The 17,090-nt window shown below is 44.7% G+C and overlaps 1 protein-coding gene and 1 long non-coding RNA gene across 3 annotated transcripts in view; one reads left to right on the top strand and one right to left on the bottom strand.

Annotated features, from left to right (window-relative positions):
- The window catches only part of GRB10 (growth factor receptor bound protein 10), a 191,555-nt gene that overhangs the window by 13,788 nt on the left and 160,677 nt on the right, over positions 1 to 17,090 (bottom strand). For both annotated transcript variants that reach the window (XM_064160740.1, XM_064160741.1), the window contains exons 7-10: positions 10,930 to 11,045; positions 6,047 to 6,121; positions 2,877 to 3,014; positions 1,501 to 1,611 (exon numbers count right to left, since the gene is read on the bottom strand). In XM_064160740.1, coding sequence (XP_064016810.1) covers positions 1,501 to 1,611; positions 2,877 to 3,014; positions 6,047 to 6,121; positions 10,930 to 11,045 — 440 coding nt within the window. The remainder of the gene's footprint in view (positions 1 to 1,500; positions 1,612 to 2,876; positions 3,015 to 6,046; positions 6,122 to 10,929; positions 11,046 to 17,090) is intronic.
- On the top strand, positions 14,315 to 16,821 carry LOC135184734 (uncharacterized). Its single transcript, XR_010306150.1, has 3 exons — positions 14,315 to 14,432; positions 15,035 to 15,113; positions 16,086 to 16,821. It is a non-coding gene; the product is annotated as an uncharacterized LOC135184734 (long non-coding RNA).

The raw sequence follows: 17,090 nt of genomic DNA, 5'->3' as shown, positions 1-17,090 counted from the left end.
TTTGTGGTGTGTTTTTTTTCCTCCTGTTAGAACTGTGAGAAGTTTTATGAGCCCTCATTTTGAGATGAAGGAGCAAAGTTTCCATAACTGAAAGCTCCTGAAAGTCTAATTCCATCAGTTTAGCCTCTGTCCTGCAGCCAGTCTGCTCTTTGAGGCAAACCCATATTGTGTAGCTCTGGAATGGCTGCTATCAATAAACCAGCTCCCAGCCTTATTTTCTTCTCAGAAAAATACATGGAGCTTTGAAATACTTTCCAAACTCATCCATCAGCACAACACTTTTTTAAATCCTCAAAGGCAGCTGCTTCTTACTGTTTTTGTTTTCCAAGACAATCACCATGGAATCATAGAATATCAGGGGCTGGAAGTGACCTCCAAAGCTCATCCAGTCCAACCCCCTGCCAGAGCAGGATCTCCTAGACCAGATCACACAGGAACACATCCAGGCAGGTTTTCAGTATCTCCAGACAGGAAGATTCCACTGGGCAGCCTGTTCCAGGGCTCTGTCACCCTCACAGGGAAAAAATTCCTCCTCATGTTTCAGTGAAACTTCCTATGCCTCAGCTTCCACCCATTGCCCCTTGTGCTGGCATCAGGCATCACCCAGCAGAGCCTGGCTCCAGCCTCCTGGCACTCACCTGCACATATTGATAACCATTGCTGAGGTCACCTCTCAATCTCCTCTCCCAGCAGCACAGCCCCAGCTGCCTCAGGCTCTCCTCATAACAGAGATGTTCCATTCCCTTCAGCATCTTTGTGGCTCTGTGCTGGACACTCTCAAGTAGTTCCATGTCCCTCTTGAACTGGGGTCCCAGAACTGGACACAGTACTCCAGATGTGGCCTCACCAGAGCAGAGCAGAGGGGCAGGAGAACCTCTCTCAACCTACTAACCACAGCCCTTCTAACCCACCCCAGAATGGCATTGCCCCTCCTGGCCACGAGTGCACATTGCTGACTCATGGTCAACCGCCCATCCACCAGGACCCCCGAATCCTTTTCCCTTTCACTGCTTTCCAACAGATCAGTCTCCAACCTATACTGATCCCTGGGCTTGTTTTTTCAATCATCTTCTTTAACTGCATGCAAATCTCTGGCCCACAGTCATGGTACAATTACAGCCGACCAGAGCTTGGTCCTTTGTTGCTATGGCGCTCACTGCCCATAGAAACTTTCCTGTTCAATTAAAGCTTTTGGAAAAAAAGTGTATCTGTGAGGTGAACCAAGGCCATGCCACAGGCACATCAGGCTTCCACAGCGAGCTGCTCTCGCACAGACCTTTCCCAAGCCAAAGGAACACCAGATAAAGTGTTAAGCATGACATAAAATGATGGCAAGATTCACAGGACATGCCTGCCAAATCAAAGCCGCTGAAGATAAGTCCTCACCACAGAAATTTCCTGCAGACTTTTGCACACAAATGCCATTTTGCTGGGGGCTGGGAGGACTCTAAGCCACCACCACTATTTCGAACTTAATGAGCACTTAATGAGAATAATTACCTTTATGCAAAATCCATACTCTGCAGGTGCATTATACAGTTTCTTGCCTGCTATCAACGAGAAGATATTGCTGTCTTCTAGGTCAGCCAACAGTTGCAAATGCCTTGGCTCCTAGGGAGATAACGTAATTCATCAGAGCTAGGTGTAAGATTTGGGGAGACCTTGCTGCCAGCTTTGCAGTCTCTTAAGGCTAGCCTCCAACAGAGGGCACTGTACAAACTCTCTGCTCCTCCATCGGGCAGCCCGAAGCAGCCATGGCATGTCAGCATACTCGCAGAGGGGGCTTTCTACAAGAGGATGACAAAATACATGTTCTCTTGCTGTGGTGGGTTAGAAACTCTCCCCCTCTCCACCACTGAAATTTACCGGACCAGCTCAGAGGGCTTGAAGTAAGATGAAGCTGTGTTTACAGCAAGGCAAAATACACAAGCATATGTAACAATATATTTACAAGTATTTATGGGTATATACAAATTAGAAATAATACAGACAAAGAAAACTGCCCAGAAGGGGCTCAGAGCTACCCTCTCTACCCTCTCTTTCTCCCTCTACTTTCCCAGACAGGCAAACAAAAACAACCAGCAAAGCTTAGGTTGTTATTTGTTAGCAGAGAGATTAGAGCAGAGTGAAGAGGAAGCAAATAGAAGCAGCCATACAGAACCGAGTGGGACAAACTGTTTACTTTCTGTTTTTTTATCCCTTCCGGCAAACCAATGAATGATATAGACTTCATCATTGTTTTCACAATCAATGATCTAGTTTCTCTCATTACAATATTCTAATTAGCTTCAAACCAGCACACTTGCCCACCCCTCAGCATACTCTTGGGATGGGGGAAATCTTGGGAAAGCACAGCCTTGGTGTTTGTTCCTCAGCAGCCAAAAGGCTGCTGTGTTATCAACACCCAGCTACAGCTCTGCACAGTACAGCACTAGAAAGATGCTCTGGGGAGAGCTAACTCCAGCTCAGCTAAACCCAATACACAAACACATCATATTAAAAACAGCACAGCCTGTTAACATTGTTCCAGAGCAATCCCGAAAGTTAGATAATAGAAAATATATCTTAAGGTATCATTTAAACTAAATTCATCTACCACATGTTTAGAGAATAGGATTTCTCTTGCTAGCTTGACTTTATTAGCCACAATGATGTTGTCTGGCTAGTTTGGGTTTATTAGATAACAATGCTGTATTCAATATTTTCATGTGTTGAGATCCCAGGGCTTGACTGTCATTTGCTCGTGGCTTGCTTATCCTTTTCTATACAATAAACCCATGAAATACTGTGTGCAGATATTTAAAAACCAGCAAAAAACTACACAGTGTAAGAGCAGAAAATGCTTTCACATGCCCTCAAGTTGTTCTTAATCTTACCTTTGAAGTTCCTTTTGTGGAACAGTAAAGTCCTGATCTCCTCAAACACACATACAGTTTCTTCCATGATTTCCTACCAAGCTCTTTCACATGCAAGAAACCTTGAATTTCAGGGCAGCTACTGGAGTTCAGAAAGTTCTGTTGGAGAGGAAAATGTGGATTAGGATTGTGTCCTACTGATGGGTCATAAAATTGTCACAGTTTTTGCAGAACAGAGAAGCAAATGGCAAATATTGCTTTGCTGGCTTGAGGGACACCTTCACAGCATGCTTAAACTGACCTAGATGTTTAGACTGATTTAGGACTAAAATGGGTACTCCTGCTCCTCCCAATACACCTACCCAGCGAACTTCTATCAGTGACATTTTCCTGTTCTCTGTGTCAACACTTAAATCTCCAAAAGGCTAATAATTTACCTGCATCCCCACTCTTCTTGCACTTAGCCTGAAGAGACACAAAGCCATTATCCATTCTTAAAAAGCACCCCATCTGGCAACTAGTCTGACTTTGAAACACAGGCTAAACCTGCATCTTTATCCCACAGTTTTAGAATGGGAACAACCTATTTCAGGATCTCCCACACTGAAGTCTTATATTGTAGATGCTCCTGTCCTAAGACAAGCGGTATGGCAGACCACAAGAATATTTAAGTCAAAAAGAAACATAGAGCACTAAATAAGAGTGGGCAATTACTCAAGACCCAGAAGTAAGCTCTCAATGTGATTAGAAGGACCACACACATAATCATCTGACTTGCAACACATCAAAGAAAGGATGTCACCATAGTTAATGCAACTGTGGCTAGTGAATCGATGGATCAATCTGGCCCTTGTTACAATGGGCCAGATTTTGAAAGGACAGAGTTAAACACCAAACTAATGAATTCAATAGTGGGAAGAAAAAAAAAGCATAGAGCTGGTTGACCTAGATGCCTCTGCAATGTCTGAAAGCTGTGTTTGGCTGTTATTTGTTAGACAAAACTCATCGGAAACCAAGCCAAAAATCAATGTGCTGCGTTCTTAGTTGCATTAAAACCTGGGTTTTGCCCATTTTCCTCTCTGCCTCATCAAACAGAATGGAAATGAACAGGCAATTTTCCTGTGACTTGTACTATGAATCCCCTTGTGACCTATGAAAAGGAAAGACCAAATGAAGAATATATTCTCTCTGTCCAGCTCGATGCACCAAAAATAAACTAAGAGCCACCTTTTTTTGCGTGTTCAAGACAGGCTGACACTGTGGAAGACAGATCCCACTGTTTTCAGTGCTACTGCTAATACTAAGAATACTAGCTCTTAATGCAGTATGTATGGTCTACTGAGATGATATTTGATACTCCTCTCTTTGGTGTGTAATTAAATAGAGCACTGGCTTACTCTTTGAGATGGCCTCAGATGCAACATGCTTAATGACTACTAGAAGGCGAGAAGTGCTACCTTCAACATAACTGTCACTGAAATGATGAAGTAGAGCTGTGCTTTTTAAAAGGAAGGGCATATTTAATATAAATGCTTTAAAGTTTATTTTTTGTATGGTTAACCATTAAACTGAAGAGAATGTATGCATCCTCTTACCTCCACTCTCCTGTGCTGTCAACACCCGTGACTTAAACACCATACCTAACTGTACCCAGAAGCAAACTGTTGTAGAATCTCACAAGGTTTTAAACTTTCCTTTCCTGACCGCTTGAGGTACCCTAGATTCAAAACGTTTTCATCTTCAAGATCTTTTGTGCTTTTAGGGATTCCTGCTGCTTGTGTTAACACACAGACTAAAGTCTCCTCTCATGCTGCATGAAAAAAGAGTTCAAGGTGTGAATGTCCTACCTGCTGTCTGTGGCAATGCCTGCTCATGGCAGTCTTGGTTGCCAAGCGCAACCTCGCTGCACGTGATGCTCACTTTTAATTCCAGAAATTGCTTTGCTTTTTGTTTTGTTTCCCAGCTGGGAGTGGGTACTAGCATTTGAAACTCTCCTCAGTGCATCTGGAGACAGTACCTTGGAGTACTAATGGAACGGAATGAATGCCCTCATTCAAATGCCAGTGGAAACTCTTGTATTTAAAGAGATTCGGTGCATATTTGCAACCTTTCTAAATGACAGAAAGCAAGCTAAAAATCAGCTATCTGTATGTATACTTTGACCCTTCTGGCTTTGTAATTTGCCTTATACTTGTGCTACTGTCTTCAAGGTATCACAGACTCATGTACTTAATATAGTACCCTTAATGAACTGTGTTTTAATTTGGTCTCACCAGTTGAATGTTCCCCATCTGAGAAAACAACTGAAGTGAAAAAGATTTAGATGACAGAGTTTAGACTGGAGTGCTTAAATGGAGAGGTTTAACTGAATGAGCCAGTGGCCAGAGAGGTAGCCCACCCTTCAGCATCATCCTTGGAGGCCATCTGTGTCCCTACACTTCCTTCATCAAGCAAGAAACGGCAGAGCAGCACCAAGGCTTCAGTATAAACCTGCCACTGGCATGCAGCTTGCACAGCTCTACCAACACGTCTGTGTAAGGTACACACCTCTGTAACGTAACTTGGGAAGCTATAAATGCGGTTAATTTGCAAATACTCCAATCTTCTGTAACTGCTTGTGCTTACTTCTTAGGGAGCTGGTTTTCTATCTTAAAAAAGGCAGCTAGTTAGCTGAACCATGAGGAAGTGGGACCTTATTCTTCATTCTTGCCAGGCAAAACCACAAGAGATAAGAAATAACACCGAAACCTCTGACCAGCTCAAACCCATCTTCGAATGTATGCATGCATGCATTTTTCACACTCTCCTGTGCTGTGCTCTGGAGTATAAAAGAGTACTACTTCTGGTTTGATTTTTATAAGGCATATTTGCTTTCCTAGAAATATATCCACTGAGACTGTCTTCGGAACAAAAGTAAGTGGCCAAGCCACATACCTACCAAGTAAGTTGAACATTAATGGAACAGACAGACATAAACATCTTTACGAGTACTTTGTGTTCATAACTTAAACTGCAGTGCCACTGGCTGAGGTCTCTGTCGTGTTACTCTCAGTATCGGCACCATATGCTAGCTCACTTCACTGGTCTTCCAATCAGCTATCTTCGGCCCTTTGGATTCTCTCTCCGTTCCTCTCAACCTTCACCCTCCATCTCCAAAACTTTCTCTATCCATACAGATGAACTTACAGTACCTGCAGAAGTTGTGACTGTGGGATACTGCCATTTGTTTGCTGGCACCAGGCAACCATTTGCTCTGGAAAGAAATTCTAGACACACAAAAAAGAAGAGAATTGGAAGTGACAAATGTGAACACTTTTTTACACAAGAGGAACTTTTTCCACTCATTAATTTTTTTTGAAACTATTACTCTAAAGTGAGTTCCCCCAACACTCAAAGTAATACTACAGGATTTCAAGTGTAGTTCTTCTCTCCCTTCTGCTCACCAAACAATCCACGCAGACAGAATGTGGGATTTTAGAAATATCTGATACGCAGCATTTCATGAGTGCATGTTCCCATCCTTTTCTCCTCTAGTGAAGGCTTTCAGGGGTCTCCACCAGCCTGTACTTTCTGAGAAAGAGCAGGATGAATGGTCCTGCAGGTCTGGTATGCAATGAGTACTTGATTATTCCATATTCTGCCATCAAATTTCTGGGCTTCCCCCTCCATCCGAAAAGGCTGCTCAGTGAACAAATCCTGTAATTCCGCTTGCTACGTGGAAGACGCAGAGCAGGAAGAACAAGCTTTCTCCACCCTCACAGGGCTAAGATGGATGTGAAAGCATTACAGCAATTCTCAGATGGGGATGTTGCCAGATCTCCAGCACACAGACCTTTACCTTTGACAGCAGTCCCTTTCTGTACAAAACACAGTTATTCTGTACCTGCTTCACTCTAAAACCTGCTCACTCAGCCAGGAGGCTTCAAAGTGCCATTTGGAGATCTCGATTACAATAAAGAGCTCCTGTGTGACTGTTGATGCTTTCATTTGGTTGTTCAATAGCCAGGTTATGCTCAGGGCTTCAAAACACACAGAATCATAGAATGTCAGGGACTGGAAGCGACCTCCAAAGCTCATCCAGTCCAACCCCCTGCCAGAGCAGGATCTCCTAGACCAGATCACACAGGAACACATCCAGGCTGGTTTTCAGTATCTCCAGAGAGGGAGACTCCACAACCCCCCTGGGCAGCCTGTGCCAGGGCTCTGTCATCCTCCTCATGTTTACATGAAACTTCCTATGCCTCAGCTTCCACCCATTGCTGCTTGTCCTGTCATCAGGCATCACACAGCAGAGCCTGGCTCCAGCCTTTACATGTTGATTGATAACTGAGGTCACCTCTCAATCTCCTCTCCCAGCAGCACAGCCCCAGCTGCTTCAGGCTCTCCTCATAACGGAGGTGTTCCATTCCCTTCAGCATCTTTGTGGCTCTGTGCTGGCCTCTCTAAAGCAGTTCCATGTCCCTCCTGAACTGGAAGGCCCAGAACTGGACACAGCACTCCAGATGTGGCCTCACTAGGGCAGAGCAGAGGTGCAGGAGAACCTCTCTCAACCTACTAACCACAGCCCCTCTAACCCACCCCAGAATGGCACTGCCCCTCCTGGCCACCAGAGCACCGTTCCTTTTGTCAAGAGAAAAGTGCTTTGCAAGTTCTACCCCAATATGTTTTGTGTTTCAGGGCAGTAAAATGGAGGGCAGAGGTTTTTTCTAAGGGTAGGCCAGCATACATTGCAGGAATGAAAGAATAAGAACTGAAGGAAGGCCATGCACTAATTAGGCTCCTATTGCCTGCCCTACTTCACATGCTGCATTTGAATAATCTCAAAGCAGACATCTACCTCTTTTCCCTCGTCCCACAAACACAGAAGCAAACAATACTGAACAGACAAACAGGTGCTTCTACAGAGCCTTTCAATTTCAGGCGTCCGCTTCAGGAGCTCATTCATACTGAATCTTTGCGTGACAAAGGCCACACCGTTTCTGACTTCTACACTGCTGACCTGACTTGAGATCTATTCCTCCACTTCCCCTTTCCATTTGCCACGCTTTCATATGCTTGTATAATTCAATTTATTTAATTTACTATGCACAGCAATTACATTAAATAAACCTTGAACTTCTAAAACGCTATTTGGAGCATGGAGACATGCTGAAATGCCTGAAATAAAACAATGACGGGTTAGAACAAGATGAATCACAAGAAAGGCACTCTGGCTTTAGAACATTTGTCATTCTTCAGACAATTGAAATTTTAGCCTTTAGGGCACAAAGAGGAAGACTGAAGTGGAATCACTCTTCTGCCAGGTAGGTTGCACAATGACTTATGAAAGCTAGCATTTACCAGCCTCTCTTGAGTAGAAATAGTGCCATATGGCAACAGCTAATGCAACGGATGTGGAGCCTCCACATTCTCACACCGAAAGAATGGTTTATTTCAGACTGCAGGAGCCTGGGACCAAATGCCAAGCATTTGGGTTTTACGTCCATGCCCTATTGCTAAAGTCAGTGCCGGGTCCAGTGCTGTTCAACATCTTCATCAGTGACAAGTTTGCTGATGACACCAAGCTGGAAGGCTTGGCTGACACAGCTGAAGGCTGTGCTGCCACGCAGTGAGACCTGGACAGACAGAGCTGGGCACAGAGGAACCAAATGAGGTTCAACAAGGACAAGTGCAGAGTCCTGCACCTGGGGAGGAATAACAAACTGCACCAGAACAGGCTGGGAGGTGACTGCTGGAGAGCAGCCCTGTGGAGAGGGACCTGGGAGTGCTGGTGGAGAACATCCATGGCACAGCAATGTGCCCTGGTGGCCAAGAGGCCCAGTGGGATCCTGGGGTGTATTTAGAAGAGTGTGGCCAGCAGATCCAGGGAGGTTCTCCTCCCCCTCTAGTCTGCCCTGCTGAGACCTTATCTTGAGTACTGCCTTCAGTTTTGGGCTCCCCAGCTGAAGAGGTACAGGGATCTGCTGGAGAGGGTCCAGCAGAGGGCTACCAGGATGATTAGGGGACTGAAGCACTGCCTGATGAGGAGAGGCAGAGGGACCTGGGGCTTCTTAGTCTGGAGAAGAGAAGACTGAGAGGGGATTTAATACATGTCTATAAATACCTGAGGGCTGGGGGTCAGGAGGGGGGGATGGCAGGCTCCGCTCACTGCTCCCTGGGATAGGACAAGGAGCAATGGATGGAAGCTGCAGCACAGGAGGTTCCAGCTCAGCACAAAGAGGAACTTCTTTACTGTAAGGGTCCCAGAGCACTGGCACAGGCTCCCCAGAGAGGTTGTGGAGTCTCTTTCTCTGGGGACTCTCAAAGTCTGTCTGGATGTGTTCTTGTGTGACCTGAGCTAGATTGTGTGGACCTGCTGTGGCAGGGGAGTTGTACTTGATCATCTCTTTGGGTCCCTTCCAGCCCCTGACACCCTGTGAGCCTGTGACCACATGAAGTGTGCTAGCTCCTATGATACCAAAGTTTTGTACAAGACTTAGGCTTTCATTGGTTATCAAATAGGAAGAATAACACAAATGACAAATTCAAAACACTCCATGTATAGAAATGTTTCACTCAGTAAGTCAAAGCACAACCTCTGAAGCAGGCATCAGCAGATGACAAACCTACGTACAAGCACATGTGCAAGGATGCAGCAGGTGTACATTAGAGTCTCCAAGGAAAAGAATTAATTTATCACCTGCAGTAACCTCAGCAATGAATTTACATGTGGCTTCATGTATCATGCACCACAAACACTCAGCTGACCCTAGATCTGTTCCCACCTAAACCACCTCTAGATCATCCTTCTTCAGCTATCTAGATGGGTCACATCAGCTGGCATCGTTTCATGTCAATGGCCTGTTCAAACTTAATTGTTCAGGTAAAATGTGAAACATCATCCCCAAATAAGCAGTTGCACTGCAAAAAGTTTAGAATTGCAACATTCAAAGGATATACAAATCCTGGAATAAGAACAGCTATGGCATATGATACTTTTCAAGCACAGATACACATTAGGACATAGAGGGGGTGAGTTAGTATGATGAGTAAAGCAAGTGGAGTAAACTAGTAATGCACAACCATAGACTAGTAAAGGAAATCACAGGTGAGACACTTGTCCAACATTCCAGATGTTAAACTGCAAATTCCTTGCACGTACTAAGCACTTTAGGGCTTGCTGATAGGGCTTTAAATAAACATTATTACTGTCAGAAATGCAGAAGTTTGGATACTGCACACTGTGCCATCAAATTGCTTTGGATCAAGTTACTTTGAGGAAGATGAGTAAATGGCACCTGTATTATTCCTAAACCAATGAGGATTTTTCTGTCTGGGTCACTCTCCAAAGTAACAAGTCCACGTGGTAACTCGAAAACACTTGAGGTTTTTAGGCTGAGAGTGCAAGGAATTTGAACACTGTTTCAAAGTTCACAGGGTCACAGGATGGCAGGGGTTGGAAGGCACCCAAAGAGTCCATTAGTGAAACTAAGGATTGGACTCGATGATCTTGAAGGTCTTTTCCAGTATAAGAAATTCTATGATTCTGTGTCCAACCCTCCCTGCCACAGCAGGACCATACACTGTAGCTCAGGTCACACAGCGACACATCCAGACAGGCCTGGAAAGGCTCCACAGAAGGAGACTCCACAACTTCTCTGGGCAGCCTGTGCCAGGCTCTGGGACCCTTACAGTAAAGAAGTTCCCCCTTGTGTTGAGCTGGAACCTCCTGTGCTGCAGCTTCCATCCATTGCTGCTTGTCCTATCCCAGGGAGCAGTGAGCAGAGCCTGTCCCCCTCCTCCTGACCCCCAGCCCTCAGATATTTACAGACATTGATTAAATCCTCTCTCAGTCTTCTCCAGACTAAACAGCCCCAGGTCCCTCAGCCTCTCCTCATCAGGCAGTGCTCCAGACCCCTCAGCACCCTGACAGTCCTCTGCTGGGCCCTCTCCACCAGCAGATCCCTGTCCCTCTTCCTTGGGAAGAGTTCTGTTTGTTGCTGCCTTTGTTTGTAATCCACGTTGAGACGTAACAGTGCCCAGCAGTGCTGCTGCAAGCTGTCTGTGGTGTGAACAACGGAGCAGTGAGACTCACCATGGGATTTTTGAAAAACTCGTATTTTGCATAATTCTTCCTGAACAAAAATTTACTTTCGCTTCCCATTGTGGACTCAACTTGAGCTATGACCTCGTGATCTTCCAAGCACCGCTCTGTGGAAAAAGAACACAATGTTAATGCACAGCCAACCAGCAGGAGCAGCAAGACCAGCTTCTAAAGAGCGGGAGTTGAACAACCTGGGGCAATTGTTACCTTTAAGGAGCACACAAAACATACTCCAGTTCTCAAACCATGCTGCCACCAAACATTTAAAGAACCATGGTACAAATGGTACCAAGTTTAACAGTGTTCTTCAAAGACTTTCCCCATCAGGGCTCCCTAAGCACAGACTGCTGAGAAGAGAGCCAACGGAAGAGTTTTGTGCGTGCAGTAGCTTAACACACACAAACCTCTTCTGTTGGTGCTGGCTGTATGCTCTGGAGCTGGCAAGATGGACAGATTTAAGGGGGAACAGTAGCAGAAAGGCCACCATTAAGTCTTCAACTACCACAGAAACACATTGTCCAATTTGATCATGCTCTACAAAACCAGTTCATTTCAAGGTGAACTTCAGGCCTGTATTGCAGATGCCAGACAATGGCGTTTATCACAAAAGAGGTCACAGGATCTACTTTACAGGAATATTGACAGAGACAAATGTTTTGTACACATGATGAGGCAATTTTCTGCTCTAGATCTGGTTGCAAGGTAACTCCTCATAACCATCACTTCTCTGGCCAAAAGAATGGCAGGAACAGATATCTAAACAAATCCAGTTCACTGGAAGCAGTAACTCTCGAGAAAGCCACTGGGCTACCTGTGCACTGCTTCAGGAAGTCATTATCCTGTCAAATCTTCGGAAGTTTCTGAGAAAATATTTAGTTCTTTTTAAAATGTCTTAATAGTCAGGTCCCTTAACATGAAATAAAAAATGAGGTCAAACAAAAAACAACCCCTGCAAAGCTCCATCCAAAATGCATGTGACTTACTGGCCAAGGAAGCTCGCAGAGTCCCTTCCCCACCTGGGGCATCCTTGCATGCCCACAGTTGCAAATGCCAGGCTCTCGCCCAAGTTCTCCAGGGGTGTTTTTGGGACAGAAGGCAAGCAGTCACTGGTGCCTCAAAGTAGCAAGCTCACAAAACGTCACTTGCATCATTCAATTTAGCAGATGAAGGTAAATTAGTGGATTGAATATTTAACCTGCTGCTAAATGATGCCATCGATTTCTCTGCCTGCATTTAGCCTATCAGTGACCACCACCTCACGGATGCCCGCAGCACTTACTGTGCGTTTGCAACGTCCAGCCTTGAGATAGACTGCACATCTGAAGATGCTCTACACTGGGCTGCTCAAGCTGGGGAGAGCAGAGCCAGCACAGCTGACCTGAGCTGGCCAAAGTCTGACAAAATGGCTAACTAGAAAACTGTTTCCTGGAGAAGAATGTCACCCTCAAACGGTGGGTGTCAAGAGGAAGGGGACAGGCTTTTTTCAGTGGCATCCTGTAATCGGCTAAGGAATAATAGTTATGGAGTCTCCTTCTCTGGAAACCTTCAAAGCCAACCTGGACATGTTACTGCACGACCTGCCTTGGGTGATCTCACTTTGGCAGGGGGGTTGGAGCAGGTGATCTCTGGAGGTCCCTTCCAGTCCCTAACATTCTGTGATTCTCAAAGCTCTGTAAGGGGTCGCTTTTGACTAAGGTACACAACAGTACTGCTGTTGCTAGCAGTTAATTAAGGCAAATTTGCACCGACTGAGGATTTACCACCTTAAGCTCCGAAGGATCCTGGGGATTCACAGGTGAAGTGAAAGCATTGCGGCTGATCTACTGCTACTGTTATGGTTTTAGACAACTGGTTAAGTCAAAACTCAGCCACACTGTGATGAGGACAGTGGCCCTACAAGGGGGAAAGGCCTTCTGGGTTTTTAGATCATACATTTTCTAAAAAACACTGAATTATGCTGGTGTGGATCCCGAAGGATCACACAGCCAGCCCCTGACTGCTCTGGCATAGCACAGCGTCCTGGTCTTCGCTTCCCTGACACACTGAAGAATGCTTGCGAAGGGCAGGGACAAATCACACTCTGTTCATTTTGGCCTGCAGAAAGTACAGTGGAGACGGACAGCTTGCTTTGTATCTAGATCATTAGTTTGTGTAAGTGGATTCAGTGACTGCTTCTCATACTCTTTAGGCAACTGACCTAGATCTGTTTTTTTACTAAATCAAGACCCTTTTGAGATTCTGTGGTGACAGTCACACTGATTTAATGTTTACATTTTCCTTGTGAGGGGAAAGGCATTCAGAGGAAAAAGTGCAGCATCTCAGAAGCACATATACGTAGAAAGAAAGCTACTGCTCAGTTTGCTATTGCTTCATAGAACTAGTCCTGCTCAGTTTGCTACTGCTTCATAGAACTAGTCCTGCTCAGTTTGCTACTGCTTCATAGAACTAGTCCTGCTCAGTTTGCTACTGCTTCATAGAACTAGTCCTGCTCAGTTTGCTACTGCTTCATAGAACTAGTCCTGCTCAGTTTGCTACTGCTTCATAGAACTAGTCCTGCTCAGTTTGCTACTGCTTCACAGAGCTAGTCCTGCTCAGTTTGTTATTCCTTCATAGAACTAGACCTGCTCAGTTTGTTATTGCTTCACAGAGCTAGTCCTGCTCAGTTTGTTACTGCTTCATAGGCCTAGTCCTGCTCAGTTTGCTTTTGCTTCATAGAACTAGTCCTGCTCACTTTGCTATTGCTTCACAGAGCTAGTCCTGCTCAGTTTGTTACTGCTTCATAGGCCTAGTCCTGCTCAGTTTGCTTTTGCTTCATAGAACTAGTCCTGCTCAGTTTGTTACTGCTTCATAGAACTAGTCCTGCTCACTTTGCTATTGCTTCATAGAACTAGTCCTGCTCAGTTTGCTACTGCTTCATAGATGTTGTGCACTTGGGAAGTCCTTGGTAATCTGTGCTTGGTTATATAAATGAGAGGAACTGTCACTTGACACGTCTGCAGCTCAGCCTCTGCCCTGCTTTGGGCTTCCTGCTACAAAACTAGCATAAATGTCAGTCTGTTAAGTTCAACAGGTCAGTCTGTCTTCAAGTGCCATTGTTGTTGAAATGAGCAGAAAGGTCTCCTTTTAATTTGTCTGGTAGCTTCTGCTTGGTCTTTCCTACACACTTGCTGAAAGAAAAGGATATTTTCCCTTCACCTCCCCATATTGTTCTGCATTAGAAGGAAATTACAAGATGAGAAAAAGAGCTGGACTCACAGGCATAGCCTCAAACTCCCAATTCGAGAATCACTACGAATGACAGAGAGACTGAAGTTTGAAATGGCATTTACCAAGTGTTGTGTCTAACTGTTCCACTTTTAATTCATTCAGGACAAGGCCAATCCAATTCAGCGCACACGTAAACAAGAAAATCTAAGTAAAAAAACATGGAGCAAGCCTTCTAAGCCTACATATACCTTGGAGCCCTACTAGTTTTCTTGCCTCAACTATACTGAGTAAGTTCTGGGCCACTCAACTCAAGAGAAACATTGAGTTACTGGAATGTGTTCAGAGAAAGGCAACGAAGCTGGTGAGGGGCCTAGAGCACAGCCCTGTGAGGAGAGGCTGAGGGAGCTGGGGGGGTGCAGCCTGCAGAAGAGGAGGCTCAGGGCAGAGCTCATTGCTGTCTACAAGTACCTGAAGGGAGGCTGTAGCCAGGTGGGGTTGGGCTCTGCTGCCAGGCAAGCAGCAACAGAACAAGGGGACACAGCCTCAAGCTGTGCCAGGGCAGGTCTAGGCTGGATGTTAGGAGGAAGTTGTTGTCAGAGAGAGTGATTGGCATTGGAATGGGCTGCCAGGGAGGTGGTGGAGTCACTGTCCCTGCAGATGTTCAGGAACAGCCTGGATGGGGCACTTAATGCCATGGTCTGGTTGATTGAATAGGGCTGGGTGATCTTGGAGGTCTCTTCCAACCTGGTTGATTCTATGATAAGATGAACAGTCAGTTCTGGAGCTGGAAAAATGAGGTTTGTAGGTAGGACAGCATTCGGTGGCCAGACATATAACACGATGACAGTATGTCTTCATCATCATTATTGTTTCTGTTAATATCCAACAGATACCTCAGTCTGCTTCGTAAACTGATGGCAGTTAATCATGGACCGGCACAAAGGGAGAATACCACACTTTATGAATAGGTAAGGCAAATGAAATAATGGGACGAATTCAAGGTTCACGGACTACTTAAATCTCGACCACAAAGTGGTTTAAATACTGGTGGGACAAGTGCACACATCAAATCTAAACAGGTCAGATGGTAAATTGTTGCACCATTTCCTCCAGTACGAACACAAACAGTACAGTTGAGTAGGTGTTGGAAGTCATTTGCCAGTACAAGTTAACCTGGAATAGAGTTCACTTTGCATGCAAACTGAGTATCTAGATGAGGGTTCCTTAAAAACTGGGACCTCAAAGATCCATACAGTAACAAATAGGCAGCTGGCTTCATAAGTCATCCTCAGGTAGCCCAATAGTAAAAACACGAACTGCCAAGTGAGCTCTTTTGGGAAGTAATATTAGGCAAGACCAAGGGGAAAAAATAAGGGAAAAAAGTGACCTTAAAGAAACTCCTCTCTTTGTGGCATACACAGCATAAAGCCAGCAAGGATGTTTTGAGTAAGAGAGAACATCTTCTGGAAATACAGAATCTTCACTGCTCTTAAGCTCTATTTCCTTACAGAGTGCTAAGGATCTGTTTGCCATTGTTTCATACTTACACTGGCAATCTTATTTGTAGAGGGAAGAGAAGGGAACATCAGACACCTGATAATAGCTTCACCTAAGATGCAGACAAATTACTACCTTGATCTGACAATCTCTGAAATACAGGGAAGCATTTAAGCTACAAAGAAGCTAGAAATAAGCAAAATAATGAAAAAAGAAAAAAAAAAATCCAACTGTAACCAAAACTGGTAGGAGCCATGAAAATATTCCAAGTTTACTGAATGGGTCGCAGCGTATACTTTGGTACCCAAATACAAGCAACCAGATGTTGTTGTCTCCCATTAAATGACTTGGTTTTTCTGACCACATCTTTTCAAATAGCTGAAATCTGTGTCATTACATCTGTTTTTTCATGCTTTAAGTATGCTTTTCTTTGTTCACTTTAGACCCCCAAAGGCTGCATTTACTTTTCACACAGCTCTACTGTGTGGCCTACAGAGGATGGTCTCGGAGCAGTCCCTGCAGAACAAAGTTTGGTGGCTGCTGAAGCCCCAACCTGGACACCTCATTTCTCTGGGACAGCCAGGCTGGTCTTTGTGCTTCAGTATGAAACCAAGACAGGCAGGTCCCCATGTATACAAATACAGCTCGATAAGTATCTTGCTCTTTTCCCATCATTGTTAATTACCAAGTTATTTGTGTGTAAACAGAAGCTTTTGATTTCCTAATCAGCCTCCTGCCCGATTCATTCAGAGATGTCACACACCAGAGTTTGACAGCACAATTAGTCACCATGGAAGCTATTGTGATGTCACAAACACTGAATTGTGGCATCATTGAATGAATCTGGCAGGAGAAGGATGTTGGTTACAAAGGAGAAGGCTTCTGTTTACACAATACCTTGGCAATCAGCAATGATGGGAAAGGGAATATAGAAAAAGAGAGCCTGGTAGTTTAATGAGCATTGATAAAACTGAAAATGTGTAAAGGTTGTTAGAAGCCTGCATGTGGCATATTAAGCTACGGAGATAAAGTCTCTGTATTGATACCTTCATTCTCCACCAGCCTGTCCTGTGTTCTCACAGCTGAAAGTCTATCATGGGCAGATACAAATGAGTGTTTCATATTATTTTTCCCACACATTCCTGTATCAGTAAAGACAGTCAATAAACCCACTCATTGACCAGGATTCATTTATTTTTGTTTAGCGCTCTTCTGTAGAGCAGTGAACACATTCATGTTTAAGAGTATCAGTTCAGGGCACTGCACCTCCAGTGAATTGCTTCCTTTTTGTTCATTTGTAAGGGTTCTGAATGACATTTTTAGACAACTAAGAGCCCTCTGCGAGCTACACCTATCATTCACAGTTGCAGTGCCAGCGAGCACAGCTTATGATTTGCCTTCCTCTATTTTCTAGGGAAACATTTCCCATGAAGTATACTGACTAATAC

The sequence above is a fragment of the Pogoniulus pusillus genome, chromosome 21, assembly GCF_015220805.1.
Source record: "Pogoniulus pusillus isolate bPogPus1 chromosome 21, bPogPus1.pri, whole genome shotgun sequence".
NCBI lineage: Eukaryota > Metazoa > Chordata > Aves > Piciformes > Lybiidae > Pogoniulus > Pogoniulus pusillus.
Note: the sequence above shows the minus strand (reverse complement) of the source record. Positions and strands in the feature narration are given on the sequence as shown.